The 26138-nt window shown below is 37.1% G+C and overlaps 1 protein-coding gene across 16 annotated transcripts in view; it reads right to left on the bottom strand.

Annotated features, from left to right (window-relative positions):
• Positions 1–26138, bottom strand: part of JAKMIP1 (janus kinase and microtubule interacting protein 1) — a 247157-nt gene that overhangs the window by 145289 nt on the left and 75730 nt on the right. For all 16 annotated transcript variants that reach the window (XM_074865729.1, XM_074865741.1, XM_074865740.1 and 13 more), the window contains 3 exons: positions 15857–16351; positions 1972–2181; positions 1164–1283 (listed from right to left, as the gene is read on the bottom strand). In XM_074865729.1, coding sequence (XP_074721830.1) covers positions 1164–1283; positions 1972–2181; positions 15857–16351 — 825 coding nt within the window. The remainder of the gene's footprint in view (positions 1–1163; positions 1284–1971; positions 2182–15856; positions 16352–26138) is intronic.

Raw genomic sequence — 26138 nt, 5'->3', positions numbered from 1 at the left:
GAAAAAAACCCAAAACAACAAACACTCAGCACCTAGGCAAAGTAGGAAAAATGGAGAAGTGTACCCAGGCTAAAACACATGTTTTTCTTACCCCCAAGAAACTTAAATTGTTGATGAGGAATCAATTTTGTCATATGAAAGGGCAGTTTAGACTATACATCTATTTAAAGAGGAAAGGTTTAAAGAAGAAGACACGATTTTGTTCTCAATTCATCCAATTTTAGTCTAGCGTTGTTCAATTGACTTCACTAATCTAGATTCAGCCAAAATGTTGGACAAGAAAATTTCAAAGGTAATCATTGAGAAGTCATAACTGAATTATGCCCTTTTATCATAAAGCAAAGCCTTCATATCTCAACATGAAGAGCGAAGTCTGACAAAGCAAGGAGGAAGATGCTTCACTCATCTATAGGACTGCCATGTGGCAAGAGTGTCCTCCCCTTCTGCCCTCACTATATATAACAGCATTACTTCAGAATCAGATACATAGGTTGCCTGAGGGAAAATTTCCATCTGATTAGAACGAAAAATCTTTTCTTCTGCCACTAGAAACAGGGCATTACATGAGGATATGTAAATATTTTTATTGTTAAAACTCACCTCCCATTGCAGTCGATGGAGTTTTAATGTTAACTGCAGTACAAACAATCAAGTAGAGATGCAGGCTAATAAAATTCATTCTTAAAATTCTTGTCATATCCTTTATTTTGTAAGTTACTATCACTCTCCTAGGATAATTTCACCTACTTAAGAGATTTCCCTTGAGTAATGGCAGATTTTTCATCTCCAGCACAAGAAAGCTTTTTTAACTCCTAGCTAGCATAAGCATGTCACAAACCAATGTCAAATTTCAAAAAGATTAATAGAGTAATTTAAGTGCACAGATTATGCATGTTTTACTCAACATCATTACACAGTGCCACAGGCAAGCTACCAGTCAATTTGATTATGGCCACCTCAAAATAAATTTTAAAAGTCCATCCATGTCTTTTATGGTCACAAAGTGAATTTCTATAGCAATCTATGCTATATTTAGATATCATTGATTGAGTCCAACCAGGACTAATTTGTAAATTATTTATAACACTGACTTTCCAACATTAAATCTTTTACCATAAAGATGCCCTCCCAGTCACCATCTGTGTTATTACTAATTAATTTACCAGTTCATTTCTTTCATCTGCTAAGAGAGTATTTCTGTCTTCCAGCTTCCTTATTACAGCATTCAGTTCAGCGATTTTTAACTGAAATCTCCGCATATCTCGTTCATCCAAATGCTGCTCCTTTACATCAAAAACATATAGATATATAAAATTACCTTTTAAAAAATATTTTACTATCCATAAATTTAATATCATGGTTTAACAACTGGATTGTGTAAATTTAAAATAGACTCTTTACATCAATACCTGGAAAACTTATTTTAATTAACTGAAACAGTGAAAAATAGCATCCTGTGGAAATGCTACATGATATACTACATGAAAAGTATCTACTTGTGAAATGTATGTAAAGGTTTAACAATTAAAAAAAAAGTTAGATAAATAATATTTCACCTATTACTGGTTACTTCTCAGCAGATTTATTACTATCAGCTAAAAGTAAAAAAATCTAGTGCATAGGACATTAAAATCATATGGCACAGTTTCTGAAAAGTATAGTATCTATTTGTCATTGGTTAAAATAATTCTTAAAGTTATGAAATAAATAGCTAAGAAAACAGTGGGGTTCGCAGCTGAAGCTCACAATGTAAATTCTAAAAGTTCTACATCCACATATTTTTCAACGTTCTTTGAAATTCAAGAGATCCAAGGAGTTTCTAAATCACCAATCACCATCACAGTGCAGTGCAGGGCTATTTATTGTGAATTAGTCCTTCTAGTATTTTAAAAAATAACCACAAAAACAATGTGAGCATCCAGGCAGCAATTATCCTGTGCTGAACATTTGAAGAAAACACAATTTTCTTACCGGGCTTCCCATCAGTTCAGTGATATCCCCCACTCCTGCAGGAAGTTCTCTCTTAGGGCTACTGTGGTATCGCTCTGCTTCCTTCACTTGGACAAGCTGTTCATCCAAAGCCTCTTTCTGAAGGAGCAGTTTCTGTGTATGGCCTGCCTGGACACCAAGGTCTTTCTCCAGAGCCAGAATCACTCTGTCTTTGCCTTTTATCTCATCCATCTCGAAAGAAATAAAGCAAGAATGTTTCTGTAACATCTCCAAGTGTTCACTGCATGCATATCCACAAACTTGCAAAAACAAAGTTCTCTTTCTCTCAGAACTATACCAGCATCCAAATTGTGGTTGCTAAAAAAAAAAAGATGTATCTCCTCTGAAGCCTTTTCCCCTCCCCGTAAAAAAGTTTCAGCCTTCACTTCATCAGGAGTTTTCTCAGTGCAGTCTCAACTCAAGAGACAAAAACAGATGCAAACATACACTGAAACAGAATACATAGCCACTGAAATCATTCACTTCATCTGAGGATACACAATTCTATAAGCAGAAGAAAAATGTCCCTTCACCGTGTTTCAGAGAAGACACAGGGCTAGTACAATATAAGACAAACACACTCTTTAAAACTCACCTGGGCTTTGTTTTAAAGCTTGAGCCATACACATTTGCCCCATGTTAGCTCTCCCTTTATTAGTGAAAATCACACGTGGTGAATCTCTTCACAGACATTTAAGTAGCATATACACGCACACACATTTAAACTTAAAATCATAAGCATACCTATGTATTTTACGTGCCCTTGTTATAAGACTCAAACGAGGACTAGTCTTTGTATAGAAGGAAAAAAAGCAAATGCACACAGAGCATTAGAATAAAGGGTAGGAAGAAATAGTTCTTAAACACCATCTATGGTTACTGAACTATGTTGTTCATACATCTCCCTACCAAATAAAGCTAGCAGTGATCTATTGCAGCTCTCATAGGATTTGTCCCTCACAGCATCAGTGTTAAATTCACTTTGGTACTATTCCAAATGCTAGAGGAAGTGACAATCTGCAGCAGTTACTATAGAAACAGATTTCTTAACAAGAATGTTAACCATTAACAATATATTTATTCGAACTGTGCTGCATCTCCTTCAGTTTACTAAATTGTTTTCTTGGACAACATAAACCCATGGAATTTTGGAAATAAGGCTACTATAGTCTTATTTGAAAAAAATAAAATAAAATCATGAACTTGTTAAATCACACATTTGTTCTTTCTTATAGACCTACAACCATAGAAGTCTTTCTTGTCAAGATACACACACACACAAAAAAGAAAAAAGACAACATTAGAAGTATCTTATAGTTAAATCTGAAAGTCTGAGTGATGTACAGGATTAACACGATCAGATTACATGATCAGATACAGTTTGCTTCTTCAGGATTCTTGCATCACTCTTTTCACAGTCTACAAAGCATATGAAATTAGTTTGCATACAGAATATGAGTGGCAGGAGATGGCCTGGCTGAACCAAGTCAAGTCATAATTGGAGATAAAAAGGTCAGATTTTAAATGAATAAACAGGTCTAGACTACTTTTAAGTCCCGACTGGAACTGATAAAGCTTGGTTCTGATGGAGATTTCTTTCCTGGTTTGGGAAGGTCACTGGGTCTCAATTCCTCATCCAGTAAATAGGTATAATACTTCCAGCACATTGATTCAGATTTGTGAGACTTTCAAGTATGCCAAAAAGGACTTGCAGGGAAAGAATGCAGTTTTTATTAATGGAAGAATTTGCAACATGCAGGGTTTCAGAGGGACTGTGCAGTGAACAGCAATGACAAAAATTAAGCAGCTGCCTCATTCACTGAATGCTATCTGTCATGCACCCTGATCTATCAGGGACCCCTTGGGAGGAAAAAATGTCATGTAACTAAATACTCTGGACAGTTTCGCTTTCAATTACACGAGTGTTAACACTGAATATCTATGTACTTGAGAAAGAAATCTGGCCATACAAGGCATATATTTAACAAGGAAGAACCAAGGTTACATAGGCAGTCTTGATTTTTGTTACCCAATTAGTAGCACATTTCATACTCCCTATATTCTCACAACTTAAAGGGTAAATGAAATTATATAGGTGTTTAAGTTGGAACAAAAAAGAAAGTAACAATCTCAGTACAGACTGCTATTTGCTGAACTGCAGCAGATCGTTTGAAACAGATGTGACCAGTGAAATCACACTCATTTCACCCTTCACACAGGCTTCTGTAAATCAAAACATGCAAGCTCACTCACAACAGAAAGAAATGCCAAGAGTATGGCTTTGGGGTAGGGGTTAGGGGAAAGCAGCAAAGAAGGCAGAATTCCCCTCTGCTCTTCCTGCTACTGTTTTTTCTGCCATAAAATTTACATGTGGTGAAACTTTCAGGAAAAAGAAACACCCCATGTTTCAGTCAAGTAGAAAAATTTGAGACACTGGTAATAATTGGAAATAGCAATATAATAGCAATGACTGCATATCCTTTTTTATTTTGGCCTTATATTTTAAGTTACAGGTAAGCATTAGAGAAGAGAATCTCTTATTCATGTAAACAGATGCACGTGCGCACACACACACACAAATACACAGAGCATTGCAACAGTGCTTTTTTTTATAAGCACAAACTAGCAGAAAGAAGAATTTTTAAGCAATTTTGCTCAACTAACTTATAAACTGAGAAAAATTAATAGAACTGCAGCAGTAACACCTCTACCTTAAGCTCTGTTTCAGAAGCCTGGGGCACAATACAATTCTCCTTTCCTTAAGGGGACAGTTAAACTTTGGATTTCTCCAATTTAACCGCATCAACCCAGTCAGTGCCTCAGTTTTCTTAAATTTACCTCAACGGCTGACCCAAAGATTTACCATCTTTCTTCAGACTTGCACACTACAGAGCAAACTCATTCATCTTCCCTGTCTGCTTTCTTAGGAGAGAATACAAATTACTCCAGAGAGGGGAAAAAAAGGAAGATAAATATTTTACAGGGATGCAACATCCATATGGGAAAGATGGCAGGTCAAGAGGCAGGCAATCAAAGAAAGAGGAGGTACAAGACTAGAAAAAGGAGACATATGCTTTAGGTTTAAACCGAATATAAACTGACAGTTAAAGAAGAAAGGTCAACCATTCCCAAAAGACTTCACCTTAGCTTAGTCTTATGGATTCTAATAGTTGTGAATTCTCACACAAAGTCTCCACGTCAGTTCTGTACCACTGGAGAACTACTCTTTTCTCAAATTCTTGACACATGTGGTTATACAAAGGAAAAAAAGTTGGCAGCATGAAGGAAAACAACCTTATGTAATTAGACCATGTATTACAGTCTTTATTTTAGTGGGGAGAGCAGTATCTTCCATTAGGTAAATGAAATTAAAAATGAAGTAATCTGAGTTCCCTGCTGCTTGCTATTTTGATCAAACACACATTGTGAAGCAATACTGTCATAGCCAAGATTGTCTAGGAATCCATATGGTCTAAAAGAAAACAAATATTTTTTTTTAGACCAAGTGACAGAGTTGGAAAGAAACAAGCTTTCAGGTACAGAAACTCTTCAGCAGATTAAGAAGCTGTATGCTTAAAAGCTTGTCAACTTTTCCACCTATGTTAAGTTTGCTTTTCCCATAAATGTTTTGGTCTCTCTCTATATATGATATGTATATATACATGTGTATATATGTACATACACAAACACACACAGTGTACATATACATGTATATATACACATACATATGCACCCTCATATTTTGAGATATGTTCCAAATGTCATTTATAACTACTGTAGACAAGCTGAACATCATTGTCTTTTATGATATTAAGTGAAATAACAATTAGTGGTCCCCTCATGAACACTCAAGTTTAAAGGTTTAACCCTGTATTCTATTACTACAATGTTCATTCATCAGACAGCATCCAGAATTTGTTACTTTACCATGCATAGCATTGCTTTTTCATGCTTTTTAATGTCTGTTTTACATCACTAGGGAACCATCCCCAAACTACTCATCACTTTTACATACATAAAATAGTTGTTGTCATCTGTTCTCTCACAGGTGCAATCTGATTACATCTAAAGACCCTTTTTGCCTATCATCTCTAAAATCCATATCTAAGTTCTTATATCATGCTTTAGTCATTGAAACATTCTCCTTTCTGACCTTAAATGCAGTCCTGCCTGCTCCCCATCCAGTGTGAATGCTGCTGTTAATGATGCTCTTTTCAACCACAAATCTTTCATCTCTGGACTCTCTAAGCTGCTTTTCTTTTTACTACATTGAACAACAACAAAAATCACTTTCATTTTCAAAGACGTTCACAGCCTAACTGGAGTCCCATTTATCCCTTCTCTAATATTAGGGTGCTGTGTCCCCTCCCCATGGGGTCACATGCATTTGGTGCATGGGGTCCCCATGCAGTCATGCATTTTCATGTTTTCTCCCATGCCACTGTTTCTGCTTGAAGGGACACTCCACAAACATCTATTTAGTTACCTGACTGACCTTCCTCAAATTCCTCTTATTATCTCTCCCTTTCTATGACACCTCTAAAATACAAAAGGAAACGATGAAAAAAATGTAAATACTTAACAGTAATTACAGTAATTACACTGCTGAGATCACAATCTATTGCCTAGTCGTTGAACAGGATACCTACACTAAAAAATTCCTGAGAACCTAAGACATAGGAGCACATCATAGCAACACAGGAATTTCTCTACAGGAAGCGATGCAGGTATGTCAAGGCCAGTACTGAGTTGAAGCTAATAAACCTGGATGGATCAGCTCTCACCTCATGATTCATGACCTAATTCTGAGCAAGCAGATGCCTTTCCATTGTGCTCCTCATCCCCTCGCAGCCCACGGAGCACGGTGCAGGACCTGCCATGTCAGGTGCCTCTAAGAGGTGTCTGCATCTCTGGCACAACGTAGTTCAGACAAGCAACACGGGACAACTGAAAGCTGACTGCACTAATCTCCTACCACTGCTTTTGTGTATTCCTCCCTGTACTGCTATGCATTTGAGACCTCTCACCAAGATACAAAGGGCAGAGACCAGTTTTTCTTCCAACATACTTAGCACAATGAGATCCCAATCCATGCACTGGGCTCACAGGTATGTTAAATCAAATATATTACTCCAGAAATTCCTTCCAACTGGCTGCTTTGATTTCAAATTTGTTCTCAGGTTAAAATAAATTTTCCTGCTTTTTGCAGCTACACAATACAACAGGGTCACACGAACTCTTTTACATTCTGTTTTGTATGGATTTTAAAGCATTTTAGAATAGCCACATTTTTCTTTATGCAATTAAGCACGGTACAATTCAGTACAAAGTCTGTGATGGGAAGGCTGTAGAGCAATGTGACATTAGAACACATTTTCAATTACATGCTTTGAGAAGAAAAGTAGCAGAAATACCCTCCAAAAGAGGATTTTAAAGAAAATAAGATCATCCACAGGCAGCTGCAGAGGGAAATTACTGAGAAATCACCTTGGATAGCACAAGCAACTCTGGAGCTCTTGGTTAAAATTACAGCTTTCTAAAGTATCATTTCTTAATTAATGGGTTTTGTGTTGTCAAATGTTAGGTGCTGCACACAGCAATTACCTTCATTATATCAATGAAGAGCTAGCATTTATAGCCTGTGTCAAAATTACACAGTTTCCTAAGAACAGGTATCTAACCACCTCCTAACAGCTAAGAGAAATGAGCAGAAAAAAGTGCTTTAATAATATTTATCAAACATGAAAGAGAACCAAGCCAGCCATTGGAAAAAGTATCCCCTGCCAATTATCCCACACTTCAATAGCTACAGTGAAAGAAAGTCAAGACCTTTGGGGGAACTTTAGCCTCTCACAAAGTTAAAAGAGAAATTCCCAGGGAATTAAAAGCTAGATCTATCAAGGCAGTGACATACTCAGTTTTCAAAGTGGAAAAAGCCAGCTGCTGCATTGCCAAGTTTAAGACCTTTCTCTTTACCCATCCTTATCAAAGTTATCTCCTAACCAACTGCAGAACAAAATTCTACAGTGCTCTTCTCCAGAAGAAATTGAATTAATCTTTATACTAAATGCTTGACACTGAAAATAGGGACATCTTGACAGAAGGATTGCTAGTTCTAGGAAAAACAAAAAGGAGATGCTACTCACAGTTAAAGATAGAACTAAATGGAATTAACACTTTTTACATTTGTAATGGGACACTAAAACCTAACAACAAAATCCCAAACTGAAAGTCCACCTGGAGGGAGGAACTAAAATATTCCTGCACTGTGCATAGTATTCTCTACACCAGACATGGCCACCCCTTTAAATAAATGTTTGCTGCTTATTTAGGAACCTTAGAGGAAGAGGGAGAAAAGATGCCAGCCATCTAGTATAGACGTAAGGGACATAGACACAGGTAGATGGGATTTATTCTTAATTTCATATGTAATTTTTCTGAACCAACAGACAATATTTTCTTCCAATAGCTTTTCCCACATATTTTTTTAAAGTGTGTAAATCTCACAGGTAAGGCATATATTGAAAGTTTTGCTAAATTATACAAGAAACACAGTATGGGCAGACAATTCCAGAACTTACCGATAGGAGGTTTTTCACATCTTTCTCAAAAGCACCTTGCATTACTGTAGCTGACTACAACCTCTACTACTGGATCTCTCCTGTTGCCTATTACAAGTGTTCATTGACAGAGCTATAATGACAAATACTCAAGAAGATGGAAAATGTAGAAGGACTATGTAATACAAACTTAAGGAGATTTTTGTCTGGGTGCCACACCATACATAAGTTCTGTGGTTTTTTTCAATACTGTTCCATATTTTTGTAAAGAGCTATAAAAGTCAGATTTGTGACCTACCTAACATAATAGAGTCCTTGGAAAATACTAAGAATAAACACAAAATGCTGACCCTGCACTATGAACAGGCTTCATTAGATCTGCTTGATTCAGGAAAAAAACAAGGCCTGGGTGGAATGCTGCCCTGTTAGCTCCTGAGAGGACAAGCATAAATCTCCAGAGGACAGAAAGCAAAGTATTATTTGCAGTCCTAAAATGCTGGAGGTGGTGGAAGGGTCTTTGCAGGAGATTAGCTCAGCCTTGGAATGCAGCTGAAACACGCATCTCAAACAGATGGCAAAATCCAGAGAAGCAGCCTACAATTTGATATCAGCAGCTGTGTGTGAAATACACGCGGGTTTAAGCGGCTGATAAGAAGCATGCTACAGCAGGCTCTATACAACCATGCACGACTGCACACACTTGGATGATTCATAACTCAACTTTCCCATCTCAAAATTCAAGATTTTGGTTAGGAATCGAAATTCATGCGTATGTGCCCCTCACAAGCAAAGTGAGAAAAGCCAGGCTCCATCCTTCTTCACAGGGCAGCAGAGGATCATAGAGTGCCCCTGCCAACAGCCAACTGTCCCTCTGCACCAGAATTTTCAGAGAAACAAAAGGTCTCTGCATCTCCCCACTGCTGAATGTAAGCTAAAGATATTAATTTCGCTGCCTTAAAATGGCAAAATCTTAGTAATGGGAATGCAGGAGAAATGAATATTATTAGAGAATAGTTGCCACCACTGTAAAGGATGTAATTTTAGGGTTTGGTGGAGTGTTAAACTTTTGCTCCTACTATTTTTCATGTTCTACTGAAAAATAATTGCTGAATCTCTTGGAAGGTAGAAGTATTTTATTGGTCATCTAAATTTTATCCCTTAAAAACAAGGGAAGAACACATTTTAACAACTTCATCAACTGCCTGGATGAAGAAATGGAATGCACCATCCCCAAATTTGTGGATGATACCAAATTTGGGGGAGTAGTTACTACACTGTAGGACAGGAACACTTCAGAGGGACTTTGACATGTTGGAGAAATGAGCCAAAAAGCCCTCGTAAAGTTTGCTTAAGACAGATACAACAGCCTGGCCCTTGGAGGGTTATATTCCTGCAATGGAAAAGGCTGGACACCAATTGAAGTTGACAGTTCTGCAAGGGGGAGAAAGAAAAAAGAAAAAGGAAAGAAAAAAGGAAAGGCCTTGGTGTCCTGGAGGGCAAGTTGGATATGGGTCAGTGGTGAGAGCTTGCAATGATTGAATTTAATTTGATACTGGGCCAAATCAGGAGTGTAGCCAGAAGGATAGAGAAGTGATTTAGCCTTTTATTAAGCACTTGTGAAACTACACCAGGAGCAGCACAGCCACTTTTGGGCTCCTCAGCACAGAAAAAAAAAGGTATTACCAAACTGGCACATGTGCTATAAAACTGGAGGAAGGACAGTAAGACCACTATGGGGCTGCAGCATATGGCATTCAAGGAATGGGTGAGGGAGCCAGACTTGCTCAGCCAGCCAAAGAGACCACAGGATGCATTACCATTGCAGATACCCGTTCAACTGTCTAAAGGGGGATAGAGGGATGAACAAGGCAGGTGTTTCTCAGAGATGCACAGCAAAAGGACAAAGGTAACAATCAAAGGTTACGGAAAGAGGAAGAAGAAAGACATTTCACAGTGACTAGACATAGGGGCAAGTTCTCACAGAGACTCTGGATCTCCATCTTTGGAGATTTTCAAATTGGACTGCAGGAGGCCCAGAGCAACTTGATCCAACTTTCAAGGCTGCCCTGCTTATCAAGAAGGATATTGGACCAGGTGACCTCAAGAGGACCATCTGAACTTTTGTGGGATTTTATGATACTGCAGTTCACGTATGGAATGCCAATGCTAAAAAATACACTAAGGACTTATAGGCAAACACATTAAGAGCTGTGCAAGGTTAGAAAATAATAACTTTTGAAGGACTTGAGTTGAAATTTGGTTTTGTCCTGAACTGGAACATTCTAAATCTTAATTCTGAGAAGATGTTACCCTCAATCTTTCAGAAGCCTTTGCTTAAATCATGAGATACAGTGTTACACACAGACACAAAACTAAAATAATTAATAATAAAAAAATCACTATATAAGTGGTATATAAACATATTCTGTAAGAGGGTTTTTCCCTTGAACAGAAGTTTCAGTGAAACTGCCTTGATTTTTACCTTTAAAAACTGCTTAATCTATTAGTTTCCAGGTACTGCATTACATATATTTGGCAAACACCAAACAGAAGAGGGTTTCACATTGGAAGGAGTTTTTAATTGCAGCTAGATAATTTGGACTACGGAGACTAGGGACACTTAAATAGTGCATCTATCTCCATGAAACATGGCTGATCAGGAACTTTTGAAAATCACTCCTGAAAACAATTTCTTTTACTTTGATTCTGTTAATAGCAAAAGGATTTTTTCCATTCAACTATGAACCTGCAGTAATGTCACATTACTCTTTAGACAATTTTTATGAGGTTATTTGAGAATACAATTGAGAAAAGCAAATTTAATTCATTTGGTGTACTGTGTGCCCTCTTAAACATGGATCTTATTGTGCACTTAATAAGATCAGTGGAATCTTTTACATTGATTTTGTGGTTAAGAAAACTGGGACGATTTTACATTAAAGTGAAAGAAGTTTCAACTAATTTCAATACAAGCTGTTTAGGAATATTTAGCAAGACCATTTGTGCAAAATTTTAAAAAGGTCAAATGGTATTTATCTGTAAAATAGGTGAAAGGTTTGATGTTAAAGACATTTCCAGTAGAGCAAACAGTATTAACTAAAACCCTCCACCACAAAATACAGGACACATGTCATCTTTTTATTCCAAAGTTTAAATATTATGTTTATATTAACAGTGTCTGACAAAATAAACATTTAGTTTCCTTCTTATTCAAGAAATACTATAAATGAGTAAATCAGTGACGACATAATTCAATTTAATGATACAGTTTTTACGTATGTTTCCCAAGGCAAGCACTGTAAAGTGTCCATTGTTCTTATCTCTGCAAAAACAGTATCTAGAGAAACATGCCTTGCAAAGTAAGGGCCTTCTTACTTCTTACACTACAGTGTCCAGGTAGTTCCAGAATGAATGTAACCTCTAACTAACACGATATACTGAATGTTCATGCCCTCCTTCACAGTTGTACTGATAATAGAAAAAGGTCAGTCTGTTTCCAGAACTCACCAACAATTTGAACATGCTATTTCGGCTATTTCAGGCAAAAGACAGAAACTTTACTTACCACTGAAAACTAACTTTAAACCTGATTTTAAAATCAAATAAGTCAGCTAAATGGGAAGCTTAATTGAGGCCTAGGAAAAATTGACTGAAATAAACCGTTATTTTGGGTACTTTTTTATATTTAGTTTAAAACATTAAATGTCCTCATAGTACAGTTCTGCTCTTCAAGCTACTTCATAAACACAACTTAATAAAATCAACTTCTCTTCACCACTGATCAGGTCTGTATTAAATTACCTTGTACCAGCCTAGACCCCACAAGGAAACCAGACATACTGCTTACAAGGATGCCATTAAAACAGAAGCCTGTTAACACAGAGTTATTTAGGTATTTACATGCTTGCCTATGAGGCCCTCAGCTGAATGTATGCTTCAGGGCTGTTTATACTGACAATCCATGAATGAAAAAGTAAAATTATGGTTTTGTATATTCTTTTTTTAAAAAAACTGAATCATAAAAACAGGTTTTAACATTTTTTCTGCCTGCAGATTATTTTTCAGTTTACTACTTCTGAATTTTTTTCTGTTTTCCTATTTGCTGTCTTTTAATGTTATTTCTATGATATCTGAATCTGTATCAGCATAGTTTTCTTACAGTGACAGAACAATACAACTGTTCAGACTCAACTACTCAGAAAATATTGGCAAAAAAATTAAGTAATAGCTGTTCTTGCTTTCTTATTTTATTCTCCAAGCTGCCTCTTTACTTTTAAGACATCTGTTTCATTTGCCTCTCCAGTTTGTTACTAGCTATTTTTACTTTCAGTTTCTTAGCTGTCAGCACATTGTGCCGATGCATATATCCAACAAGAATATATTTTCTTTTGGGGGAAAAAAAAAATCCATGTCAACAAGCATTCCTTAAATTAATGAAACCATTTATATCACTGTTATATTAAGTCAATTACAGGAACTGACAAATTCCAGTATAATTTCATACTGCATAGAGAAAAAATGTTATATTTTTTGCCAAATAGCTATTTTACTTTCCCTTATTAGGCACTAGGGTCTTCCCCATTCAATCTTGTTTGTATCAAGGCTTACTGGATACTTTTCATGGCTCATTTCAAAACTGTGAAGACAATCTCAAAATTGATTAATCATATTTCTAAAATACTGACATTTGTATAATACATGCATGGCTGTTTATGTACTCAGTATGATTGTATCCATAAATTCATAGACAATGGATTTTGCTTTTTTCCTTTCTCACTATGTTTTGTTTTGATGACAAGCCAAAAATTGCAAGATTTCACTCAAATTAGTCATGGGTATTATAATCAATGGTAAAAATATTGGTGTTTTTTTCAATCTGCAATATCTAAATGAAATACGTTTGAAAAACTAACCTGTGATCTACAATGCAAAATAAATCCATCCTGAATTACTCTATCTGAATTTGAATTACAGTATGGCCAGCCCAATTAGGCCATTAATACCAAAGATGCTGATTTCTTAATAGTGCCATAAAACACAACACAGATACAAAAATACACATTTATTGAAGCTCAGTTACAGAACTGTGCTGATACCAATAACACTGCCTGCCACATTCTTGCCACTTTATCCCACAGGGTAGGAACTAAACCAACCAAGTACCTCAAATCCACAGCTGGTACAGTTAATCTGAAATTGAAGGCAAGTATCCTTTGCACTAATTAAATGGGGAGGAGAGGAGGGAGGGAAATATCCCGATGATCTGATTCTATAATCCCACTTGCTCTCCCAGAGGAAGAGAGCAGCATCTGGGAACCCTGCAGTATTTTTTACCTCGCCCCAGATTTAAAGAGTGCCCTGTGCAATAGCAACTGTCTAAATCGCTTTGAATTCCTAGAAGAAACACTTCTCTTTCATAAAAACAAACCATACAACTTAATGAAAAAAATTAAATTCATTATATGAAAGGAGTCAAGGCACTACAAGGCAACACCAGGCTCCTGATTGTTTTCCCTCTGTAATCCTTTGGGGTGGGGAAGATATGAACATTTCCAGTGAAAGTCCATGAGACTTTTGATGGCAGGCTTCCTCTGGGGCTGGGAATAGGAAACAAGTTATCTACACGCTTTCCCAATAGAGTCACCCTTTTAGATGTACTGAGTAACAGAGGCTCTATAAGGCTCCAATTAAAATTCTAAATGACTCGACAGTATTTGTGACAGACAGAAAACCCTGAGTCCCCTCCATCATCACCTTCACACCACAGCAGGCTGAAAGCTTCTATTCTTTCAAGAGAAGATTTAAGCATTTCCTTTACAATACTACTGAAAGACATGGCATAGGCGTGTTTACTGGGCCAATTTGGGATGACAGAATTTGAGGTGCACCGCTACATGCCTCACCTCACCACTTCTTGGTGAGGTAACCTTCTCTGAGAGGGTTAAATTTATTTAGAAACTGTTCTCTAGAAAAACACGTCACAATCTAGAAGCCTTCTCTCCTCTTTAACACTTTCTCAAATTCCCTGTACTTCATTGACATGATTTTAAAATTCTACATTTATAATATGGAACAAAATATGAAAGAAACTGCTTACAGAAACTTCACGTTGTCAATCTCTGCAGTGGTCTTTTAATTAATCAAGGAAATTATACCCCTGAGACTTGATCAATGTCCAGTTTATTTAAAGCATAAATATTAACCTCATTAAGAGCTTGCATTGTCTCAGGCAGAAAATCACCACCATTAAACAGATACTACACATTTGTAGCTTGCCCTCACCATTATTCTTCCTAAGGAATACAAGAAATAAGAGGACATACCTGTGTAAACACAAGCTGATAAAATATTTTTCTTAAGAAAACTGATGCTTCATTCCATTTAAAGTCTGTACTTCTTGATATATGATAAATATTATGCTTATTATAATTTTAGATTTTATTTGTGTAGCTATAGTACTGCTAGTTTAGGCAAATTAACAATCATATATATACATATACATGGAAAATATCACGGTACTAAACAGAAGTGTTGTTTGATGACGAAGTCCCTAAATTTACTACTATGTACAGCCCATCTTAGATTCCTTACATTTTACAAAGCTGAATAATTTGAAATATTTGGGGCACCCGCTGTCCAGAAATATTGACTGTTTTTCAATTTTACACAAACGGCATAGTCTGCCATGTGTGCGGAAGTCCTAGGGTTTATGAAGTGTGAAAAAAGCCTGCTGTCCTAGGCCTTAACTTTTCTGCTGCAATAGAAAAAACATAGAAATTTAAAAAAATAAAAAAAGACAGCAATGCTTAAAATCAAATGACCTAGATAATGATGCAGAAGAAGTAAAGACATTGTCTTGTTTCAGCACAACTGGTTCCTCCAATATAAATATAAATGCTCGCTGAAAAGTTCACTTTGCCATCTCACAAAGGTGTTCTTGCATTGCCAAATGAGCAATGCCTGACTGTCTTGGTCAATGTGACTTTGTAAGGAAATACAGTTGAGCAAGTGGGAAAAGGAAAGTCTATTTCTTTGATCTGTTGGGAAAATTCATCCTGGAAAGTTTCGGTTCACTCATATTCCATTTGGTGGGACATAAAGCTTTGGATTGGGTTGGGCTAGCCATAGAGCCAAGGTTCATCTTCGTTGTAAGGAGGAGAAAGCAGCAGAAATAGTGGCCTATTGTAGCCACCAGCACTGATGAAAGATGTCACTCCAAAGGAGTGATTTGATATTTATGGGCACATACAGCAATATACTAATACCTGTATAAACTGAAACAAGCACACATTACTTAATGAACTTACCAGCCTGCGGATCTCTCTCTCACATTCCCGCTTTATTCTGTTAATCTCATCCTGATGGGACTGATAAGCCGTGCGCAGGTCAGCAGCCTTCATTTTATCCGCCTGCATAATGTTGTTCAAAGCTTCTTCAAGCTGCTTTTTGCCAGATTTCAGCTCCAAGATCTCCTGTTGCAACTTCATCCGTTCACCATCAAATGCCTTGCGAGCTTCCTCCTTTGCTTCACTCAGCAGCGCTGTCTTCACTTTGTCAGCCGCCCCATCCCGCAGGACATTGACTGTTGACTGCAAACGCTGAATTTCACCATCTTTGATTTTCACCATTCTTGCTACTTCCTGTTCATGCTGACGGATCAGTAGCTCTCTGACACTCTGAAGTTCCTTCATTTTCTCCTCGTGGAGCTTGGCTTTCAGTTCAGAAACATAGGCAGTGTGCTTGTGCTGCTCCTGCTCCCTTTCTTGCTTAACCTCTTGGATTTTCTCTCTCAGTTTACCCACCTGCAACATCAATATAAAATATTGATTAACAAGTGTTACCACACTTTTAAAAGTCACCATGGGAGCTTTTTCTGAAAAATTATCAAAAATTCATCATGAATATTCAAAAACAAAGACTGCATACCTGTCACCTCTCTCTCCAGTAAACTAGAGAACCAGGGCTGGAAAAAGGCCATGTGTGTGTGTGCAGGAATCTGCTATGGGGATGTGCAATTGGCAACGACTTCTCACAGTTTTAGGGAATAAAAGAAAACCGAGCAGTGTCCAATCTAGTTCTCTCGTTTCCTCCACCAACCACCCCAGACTACTCTCATCCATAACCCCTCTACTGCACCCTACAAGATGGAAAACGAATCACAGAGAAGAGAGTTCATGTTTATGCTGGCAATACATTAATTTTGGATTTCCTAATTTCTTAGGTACTTTAATGAAGAAAGTCCTTACTAGACAAGCCAAAAGAACTGGCCTTCCAAAAAAACAAGTCTACTTAAGCGGCCTCAGACAGGACACCCCAAAACTGAGACTATTCACAGTCCCCAGACACCAGAAAATACAGGCCAGGGACTCTAAGGGTTGGAGAGGGAGTATGGGAAAGGTCTCATAGCCTTTTATAGTAATACCCACTGTGATGAAACATTATAAAATGATGCTCAGCAGGCTGCATGGAAAGCAATGCTTTTTCCAAGTGGGATTAGATATAAAATCAGAAGAAAGAAAAAAAGAAAAAAATAAGGAGAAAGGTTCGCTTCCCTATTATAGTATACCAGAAAGGCTATAATGTTTTTGATCATGCGTAGTGTCAGTAACATCTTTCTACTATCCCTATCACTGTGACTGCCAAATTATGGGCTCTATACATGTACTTCTCATCTAAAGCAAAGTCAGAGATTTCAAAGACTTATGTTTTAACCTTGAGTGGCAATACAAATGTACATACCAAACAGTGTTTCATGGTAAATGGAGGCTACTGAGCAGCAGGATGTTGCTTACTGTCATAATATTCCTAGACTGCTTGTATCTGTGCTATACAAAGCTGAGATCTGTACTCTTACAGTGCATTTAATTTATGCTAAACTAAACCAGAATTGCAACTTGCCTCAGATTAGTGTGGAAAGGATGGAAGATCTTTATTAATATTCAGACTATCTTTACTATGAAGGTATAATTAAAAGAAACTATTTTTTGCATGGTTCTGGGTTCTACAGTCAAAACAAAAGTAAAGAGTTAATTAAAACCAGTAATACTAGTTCAGGAAAGGCCCAGAAACCTTCACTATTTTGTTCATTGAAAACGGATTGGATCTAAACAGGCACTTTTGTGTGTTTGCTTTAGGAAAAATGGGACATCTTAACTCAAAAGCATCAGGTATAACACATCCAGTGAATCCAAGATTACTACTTAATTTAATAGTGACCATAAAATGAGATCGACATGTTACTCGTCAAACCCACATTACTGACAGTAGGATTTCCAGAGTCTGAAATTCACCTGAAGTCTTCAGACAGCAGGGGCAGCAGACTTTCCCTGTGCAGAAGGTGTTATGAACCTGCTATTTTCAACAGTAACTTTGAGAATTAACCAACTCAAACTTACCCTAGATTTTAAAAAATAAAATAAGATTAAATGAAAACAGAAGGGAAACAGGCTGGAGCAGGAGAGGGAGGAAAAGTATCTACATTTTCATGATATACTGTGGACTAAACACCAGCTGGGAGAGAGCTGTAATTACAGCTGTGGAAAAGGTAACAGCTCTGAATCAGACACCATCAGAAGTAGATTTTATTGCACAGATACTGTTACTCTATTCCAGGATGATTCAGATAAATAAATCTTTCTTCATAAAGATATGTTATTTATTTATTTTTCTCCCAAAATGGTAAGTCTGGCTATTGGAATTTATCTGCAGGACATACCCATGTGTTATTTCTTCTAGTGGGATGGCATTTAGTTCCAAGCCTATTGTGGATAGCACTGATTTTCAGTGCTTGTATTAGGGTATCCAACTCCATAGGATAGTCTAAGACTCTCCCATCCCTGTCCATGAGGGTTGGACTACACAATCTTTAAAGGTCCCTTTCAACTCAAACCATTCTATGATGCTGTAACAAAGCTAAGCCATTTACTCACCTGTTTACTACAAGTGGATGAGTTTATAGATAAATTTGCAAATGAACCAACACTCGTTATTTACTTAAACGTATTAGTTATTTCCTTACTGATGAGCAAAGAAAATTGAAATGAAACTGTGGCAACAAGACCTAGTAACAACAACACAGGAAAACAAACTATAATTGAATATATAAACAAGGTTAATATATCTCCAGAACTACAGTAATTTAAAATTAGTCATATTGTACATAAAGCATGCAACTGAATGGTGTTTTTCAATACAACTCATTAATGAATGTGACTTCCTAAAAGCATTTTTAATATATGAGAACCGGATTCTGAAATTTTGGAGAAGTACTGAGTAACACAAACGAGCATACTTGCTCAATTTTTTCATCTTTCATGGAATTGAGTGAAGGCAACATCTATATGCATTGTTGCTAGCTGTGAGAACACATATTAAACCACTCAGAGTAATTGAATATTATCATATATCAGTCAGTAGTCATTTTACTTAAAAGCTTCAGCAAGAGCAATGTAAACAAGAAAAATAAGAATCCTTCTAAAACCCCTGGATTTTTACACCACATCTTAAATGCCTATCACTCCTCATGACCCAGTAAAAAAGATGTATCATAATTCTCAAGGTCTTTAAAAAGTCTTTTCTTGTTACTGCTTCTTGTCAGAGAAGATGGGAAGTTAGATCTGTCTGCTAGGGCTTCCTGGAAATTCATCAGCTGTCCTTCCCACAATCTCTCTGTCCGTCTCTCCCACACTCTATGTGGATCTGTACATGTCTGGCTTCCAGAGCAACAGACTGAATGAAAATAGTAGTGTGGCATTTTCCCATATGCCTAAGTCTCAGTTTCAAAAGAGACTTAAACTTTAAAGGAATTTGTCTTTTTTTAATTTCCGGCACTCCTTTTTTTTTTTTTTTTTTTTTGTTAAAAAAAAATGAAGAAACCTGTTCTGTTCATAGGCAGAGAGAAGAAAGGAAGTTAATAGGGAAACAAAGTCAAGCAGGATATCAGGGCACCATTTCTAAATGCATTTCTAAATTAAATCTTTAACAATCAGTGCACATTGATACAACTTCTTGGGATACAGCTTCTTGAGAAATGACAAATGTCATTTGCTTCATCCCTTTCTCAAGTCTGAACACTGCTTGAAAGAACAATTTTCTTTAAAACAATACAATTATATTATCATAGTATATTTGCATCTGGAGTTGTTTTCTTTGACGAGATAGTTTGTGCACTTGAGACAGAAATATAATAGTTCCTTTTTATGTACTGGAGTCAATGACATAACTTTAAAATCATGCATTTCCTAAAAGGCAATAGCCTATTAACTCATATATGTTTCCAAGCACGACCGAACCACTACCCCACTAAAAATGTTATGGTAAGAACTTACTAAGGACTACCTCATGTTTTTCCCTTGGATTTAAATGCAGATGTTTTTTATTTATGGCACAATAGTCAGTCACTTGGGGAGTGAAGGGAATACCCTCTACACAGCTTTTTGCCAGGAACTCAGGTTATGGTAGGCAATGTATTGTCAACTGTGAAAAATTCAGGTTAATAAGAGTGAGGCCAACAAGCAAAGATGCTAATGTTTATTTTAAAAACCAAATGCAATAGCAACTTCCCTTCAAAAAGAACAAAAGAAGTCTGTATGCTTTGCTTTTTCTAAAAACACATTTAAACTCTACTCCTATTTAAGCACACTTAGTGTCATCTACTGTCCAGCCAACAGCATCCTTTCTATTAAAATTTCTGCATGCATTGGATCATGCCATTAAAAATTATTCACTTAGGCAAGACTGCTATGGACACAAGCAAACAAAGATGTCACTATGAAAAGGCAGCCCTAACGCTGGCCCCATTTTTAGCAACACAACAGCCAAATATTGGGCGGGAAAAATATTTGTAATAGCAACCCAAGATACAAAGCACTTATTATGATTCTCAGAGTTCAGTCTATTTAGCATCTCCAACAACTAAGGACAAACTTTTGAAGTTTTCTGTTTGTTTGGGTTTGGTTTGTTTGTGTTAAGTAATGACTTGACTTTCCTGAAAAGTTCTCTATTTGCCTACCTCTCTTTAATCCCCCTGGCCAATTCCTCATGGATTCCAAGAAGAAATTAACTGGACAACGTTTAACACTTCCACAATATTTTGTGTAATGCAATTCCAAATTCAAAAGCTCAGTTGCACAGCAGGTTACACATCACAATGAAAACCACATGCTGGGAAGAAAATCTTGTATCTTTCCATAATGACTTTGGAAACTCTACTGTTTAAATTACACTAAAGAAATTTACCTTGCAAGCTTCAAGGGAAAGGGAAAAAACAAAAAAGTACATGTTTACTGGTCTTCCATTTAAAAATATTACTGCATCCACGTTAGCTTTTCAAAAATTAATTGAACTGTACTTAGGTAACTTGTGCTTGGAGTTAGGGAATACAGTCATAGAATATCTGAGGTTGGAAAGAATCTCCAGAAGTCATCTAGTCCAGCCCTGCTGTCAACCAGAGCAAGTTGCTTTAGACAATGTCCAGTTGGATTTTCAATATCTTCAAGGATATGGCCTTCACAGTCTGCCTGAACAACCTGTTATAGTGTTCAACCATCTCACAGAAAAAAACAAAACAAAACAAACCCAAAAAACCCTCTTACATTTAAACGGTATTTCTTGTATTTCAGTTTATGCCCACTGCCTTCTGTCCTTTCACTGGGCACCACTGAGAGTGTCCGGCTTTGTCTTTATACCCCCCATCAGGTATTTATACACACTGATAATGTCCTTCCAAGCCTTCTTTTCTCCAGCCTAAACAGTCACAGCTCTCTCAGCCTTTCCTTGTTACATCAGGTGCTCTGAGCCATTAAACATTTCCATAGCCCTTCACTGGATTTGATCCAGTATGTCCAGATCTCTCTGGCACTGGTGATCCCAGCGCTGGACCTAGCACTTCAGATGTGGCTTCACCAGTGCTGAGCAGAGTGAAAGGATCACCTCCCTCCACCTGCTGGCAATACTCTTTCTAATGTGGCCCAGGATACCATCAGCCTTCCTTGCCACAAGAGCACATTGCTGACTCATGTTCAAATACATTTTTTCATCACTGCAAACACACACTGAGCAGATTCGTACACTCTAGTTTAACTCCACAGGGATTCTCCCATCACCAGAAAGGTTTCCCAATACTTTTTTACATTTAAAAGCAGGGTCACATAATCTAATACAAAATGATGTTTGAAAGAGAAAGAACATATTCAGCAGCATTTTTTTATGCTTCTGTTAAAAATCTGAATTTACCTTGCTTTTTTTAAAATTAAAGTGACCATCTAACCGTAAGTAAAAAGACAAGATATAAAAGAAAAGTTGTCAAATTATCATACTACACAACTAAATACGGCTTCACTGAAATGCAGCAACATCTACAGCAATATCTTGAAAAATTTCTTCCTTGCAACAGAGTAGAGCAATCTGAATGTCTCATTTTGGAAAGCGTGTAGAAAAGAATCTTTTTTTTAGTACAGACCTCATTTCCAGCGACATGAAAAGGGACAAAATAACAAAATCAGTAAAAGTAATAAATTACCCCTTTCCTTCTCTTTTTGGTATGGTCCTGTACACACAAACCCAACAATAACCAATGCAGTTTAAACCTGTTCCAACTATGATCATTTGAAGAATTTCAACAAAATTCTTTGTTGAATCATCTTTGCAGTCTCTGGTTGTATCAGAAACCCACTCATGGGGGGACAGGTCTAAAAGATTAATCTAGGAGATCTGTAGATCTACTTGGATCAGCTTTAATATGTCTACACTGGTATGCTGTCCACGGATAAGGAAGGGAAGCAACCCCAAAAGCCGAGTCTCTGAAAGGCACTCCACGCACTGCTACAGTGGGGAACTGAGTAGAAACAGCAGCAGTAATCAGTGTCCTCCCAAACACAGGCTCACACTTTGGTCTCCATACCAGAGACTACTCAGACAGTCTTACGGCACTGGATGACTTAAAACTGCTGAACACCTGAAGCTCCTACTTGGAAGTGACATGGCATAGTGATATTTCTTGTAGCAAGAGAAAATTACTGTAACAGGCTAGTGTCAGAACAAAAAGATGAAGATGCTCAAGATGAAAGGTTGGTAATTATTTGAACTGATTATGTGTGTCAAGGATAAATTCTCCATCAAATGGCTTGCAATACCTATGTGCTAAAATGAACAAAATTTAAACTATTTCAGGGCAAAAACATGCTAAAAATCTGTACTTTTTAAGATATGATAACTTTTCTGTAGAGTATTAAACTTGTAAACCTAGAATTTTCAAACTTAAGGAAGATAGTGAAAGACTTCAGGAAAACTTGCAGGCCTGATTTCATCTTTTTATTGACAGTGACAAGTGGTCACATCAGTTCACAACCTAGGAAATCTCCTGGCTTGTTTCCCAATTATAGCATCATATTGCATCTTCTGAATGTAGCTTTTACCACTTCCAGTTGTCCAAGAATCTGACCTCTTTTGCCTTGTTTCTGATTTCAGGCAATCACTCGTCCAAATCTCCTTCTCCTCTAATAAGAGCTTAGAAGTGGCAGAAGCAGCAGTCAGACATGACTCCACCATACCAGGCACTGTTTTGATGAAACTTGTACTCACTGCTCAGTTATGTGGTTCAACCCCAGTCAGCAAATAAGTACCACACAGCTGCCCACCCATTCTGCCCCCACCCAGTGGGGTGGGGGAAGAATTAGAAGGATAAAAGTGAGCAAGAAACTCATGGGTTGACATAAAAACAGTTTAATAATTAAAAAGAAATAATAATTATTTTTAACAATTGTAAGGAAAAGAGAAAAAAATAACAGGAAAATAAAACTCAAGACAGACAAGTGATGCAAATGGAAACAACTGCTCACCACCAACTGACCGATGCCCAGTCAGTCCCTGACCAGCAGCCTCCCTGCCAACCACCCCCTCAGGTTTATATGCAGAGCATGACATCATATGGTATGGAATATCCCTTTGGTCAGCTGGGTTCAGCTGTCCCAGCTGTGTCCCCTCCCAGCTTCTTGTGCACCCCCAGCCTACTTGCTAGTGGGGTGGTGTGAGAAGCAGAAAAGGCCTTAACTCTGTGTCAGCACTGCTCAGCAGTAACAAACATCCCTGTGTTATTAACACTGTTTTCAGCACAAATCCATATCATATACTAGCTACCATGAAGAAAATTAACTATACCCCAGCCAAAACCAGTACACTCAGTCAGCATTTTTCCAGTCCATCTGCCTCTACTTCTTGCTTTGTTTTTCTATGATCTTACTCATTTTTCCTTCTCCATAGCAAAAAGCCTCCTGAGTTCATTCTATTCTGTCTACTTTCATAAATATCCTCTTCTTGTATGTCCATTTCCAGTAACAAATAAACCTCTTTAAAAAGAATAAATAAATCAAGGCACCACATCCACTGCAATCTTTCTTGCCTCAAGCGTTACCACTTCTGATAATCTTTTAACCTAAACTCTCAAGATGATGTGACAATATCAAAGAATCACAGAAAATGTGTTTTGGTTCATATCTGAATATATGAAACTTATCTCTTCTTTCCCTATGCTATATTTGGATCCCCTTAGAAACTTCTGAAGACTCTGGTGATTGTCTTTTATTCCAGATTTCAATAGTTTAGATATATAGCTTGATAAGATACACTAATTTTAGAGGCCCTACTACACTTCTGAGTAAAATTTTCCAGTAGATCACATTGTAACATTAGACTTTTTTAGGATCTCTTCCTAAAGAGATGTGTTTTTTGTTGACCTCTTTCAACATGACAGCATCTAAAAGAACTAATTATCATACTTTCTTGTTGATTCTTCCAAATTAATGATAATCACTGCTTAATATCTCTCTATTTATGTCTCACTCCTCTCCAGTATCTGTTTTACCTGGATTAGAAATTGCATTACCATGTCTAGCATATTCACTCATTTAGTAATTTTGAATTCTGATTGAAGTAACACTGCCACATTCATTCTTAATAACTTTGTTACTTACTGTCCAATGTTTGACAGATGTCCAAAATTCTCTCAATTTAGTGATTTTGTTAAGTATTGAGAATTTACATTTATATATCAAGCATAGAGAACAGCTGAATTCAAATAGGCTTCAACTGTTGTCAGGAAACAACCTACCCAAAGGGATGTGCTTCCTTTTAATCCCAGTCAGTAGTGGCAGGAGTAACTATACATGGTTTTACCAATACTTCATTTATTTTCCTGCTCCAAGAGGGTTGCTATATTTCAATCCCAATTACAATACCCTAGTGACTCCCTGCAATTCAGTACACTCCTTACAGGTCAGTAAGTTAATCAGCTCCTTTCTTATTCTATACATAACAGACAGAATTAACATTAATTTTTATATATATATATACAGTATGTTTGGATTCTCAAATTTAGTGTTCTTCCATACATACTGGCCATAATTCTTTTCCATATGTCATTTTTAATCCCAAGTAAATAAAGCTGATTTGACAGTATGAGATCTCTTTATTTTTTTTTAATTTCACAAATTGAAAATAGATTTTTCTTTCAACTTACAAGGAATCACTGTTACACACAGATTCAACATCTGACATCAAAGCTCAAAAAACCCAATGAAACCTGGGAAAATCATGAGCATTTACAAAAACAATCTATAAAATTGTGAGGTGGTAGAGTGGCAGCTGAGTTGAAACACCTCATTTATTCTAATTTCTACATCTGTTGTGATCTCAACTCTATGAATGTACAGTCACAAGCACAATATGGATATTTAAAAGCAATAGCAGAACTTGGTGATGATGGACCAATAGTGACAGCAAACACTACACATGCTACCAAGAAGAAAATATTACCTGAAAATTGGAAGACTATCTTCTAATGTTTGCTAACCATCTCAGTAGGAGTAGGCAACTTTGTAATCCTTGTTCCTAAACATTCATGGCACTCAGCATAGGCATTTATAAACATTACATATTTTCTTGACTCTGACCGCCAAGACCATGCTCATTCACTGCATCTCCTTGTGCTTACTCACCAGACTTTAAGGTTCAGTTAGAGCAAGTCCTGCCTCCATTCATGTTAAAATAAATATAATTTTTGTGCTTCAGTCAACTCTTTTTGTTACTTAATACTCAAATTCTGGATGTCTTCCAACCAAAGATTTCCACTAGCAGAGAGAGGGCAGTACATGAGCCTGTGTTCAGTTCTTGCATTTCTTTCTCCAGGCTCCACAGATGGCAGCAAACCTACAATCCCAGGAGGACACGCTACATATCAACAGCCTGCCCAAACCTATCAAGCAGGTGTTCCCAAAACAAGAGACAGTACAAGGGAACTAAGGCAGGGCCACAACTTTTGCTTCACCCTTTAGGCAGCATAAATGAATCCAGCTGCTCGTATGCCAGAGGCGCAAAACACCACCAGCAAACCCACAATGATGCTTATTCAAAGAACTGCAAACATAACAATTTTGGATCAGGTATCACATAAGCATGGAGGGAAACAATTTTACAGGAGAAATTTCTTTAAATAGCTCAACAACAAATGAAACAAAATTAACTGGGAAAATATGCACAAAGTTTTGGATGTCTCTTGAGTAAAATTCTGTTTCAAAGAAACCAGTATTTTTCAGG

This window comes from Strix uralensis, chromosome 4, assembly GCF_047716275.1.
Source record: "Strix uralensis isolate ZFMK-TIS-50842 chromosome 4, bStrUra1, whole genome shotgun sequence".
NCBI lineage: Eukaryota > Metazoa > Chordata > Aves > Strigiformes > Strigidae > Strix > Strix uralensis.
The sequence above is the reverse complement of the archived record's forward strand: the minus strand, read 5'-3'. Positions and strand labels throughout refer to the sequence as shown.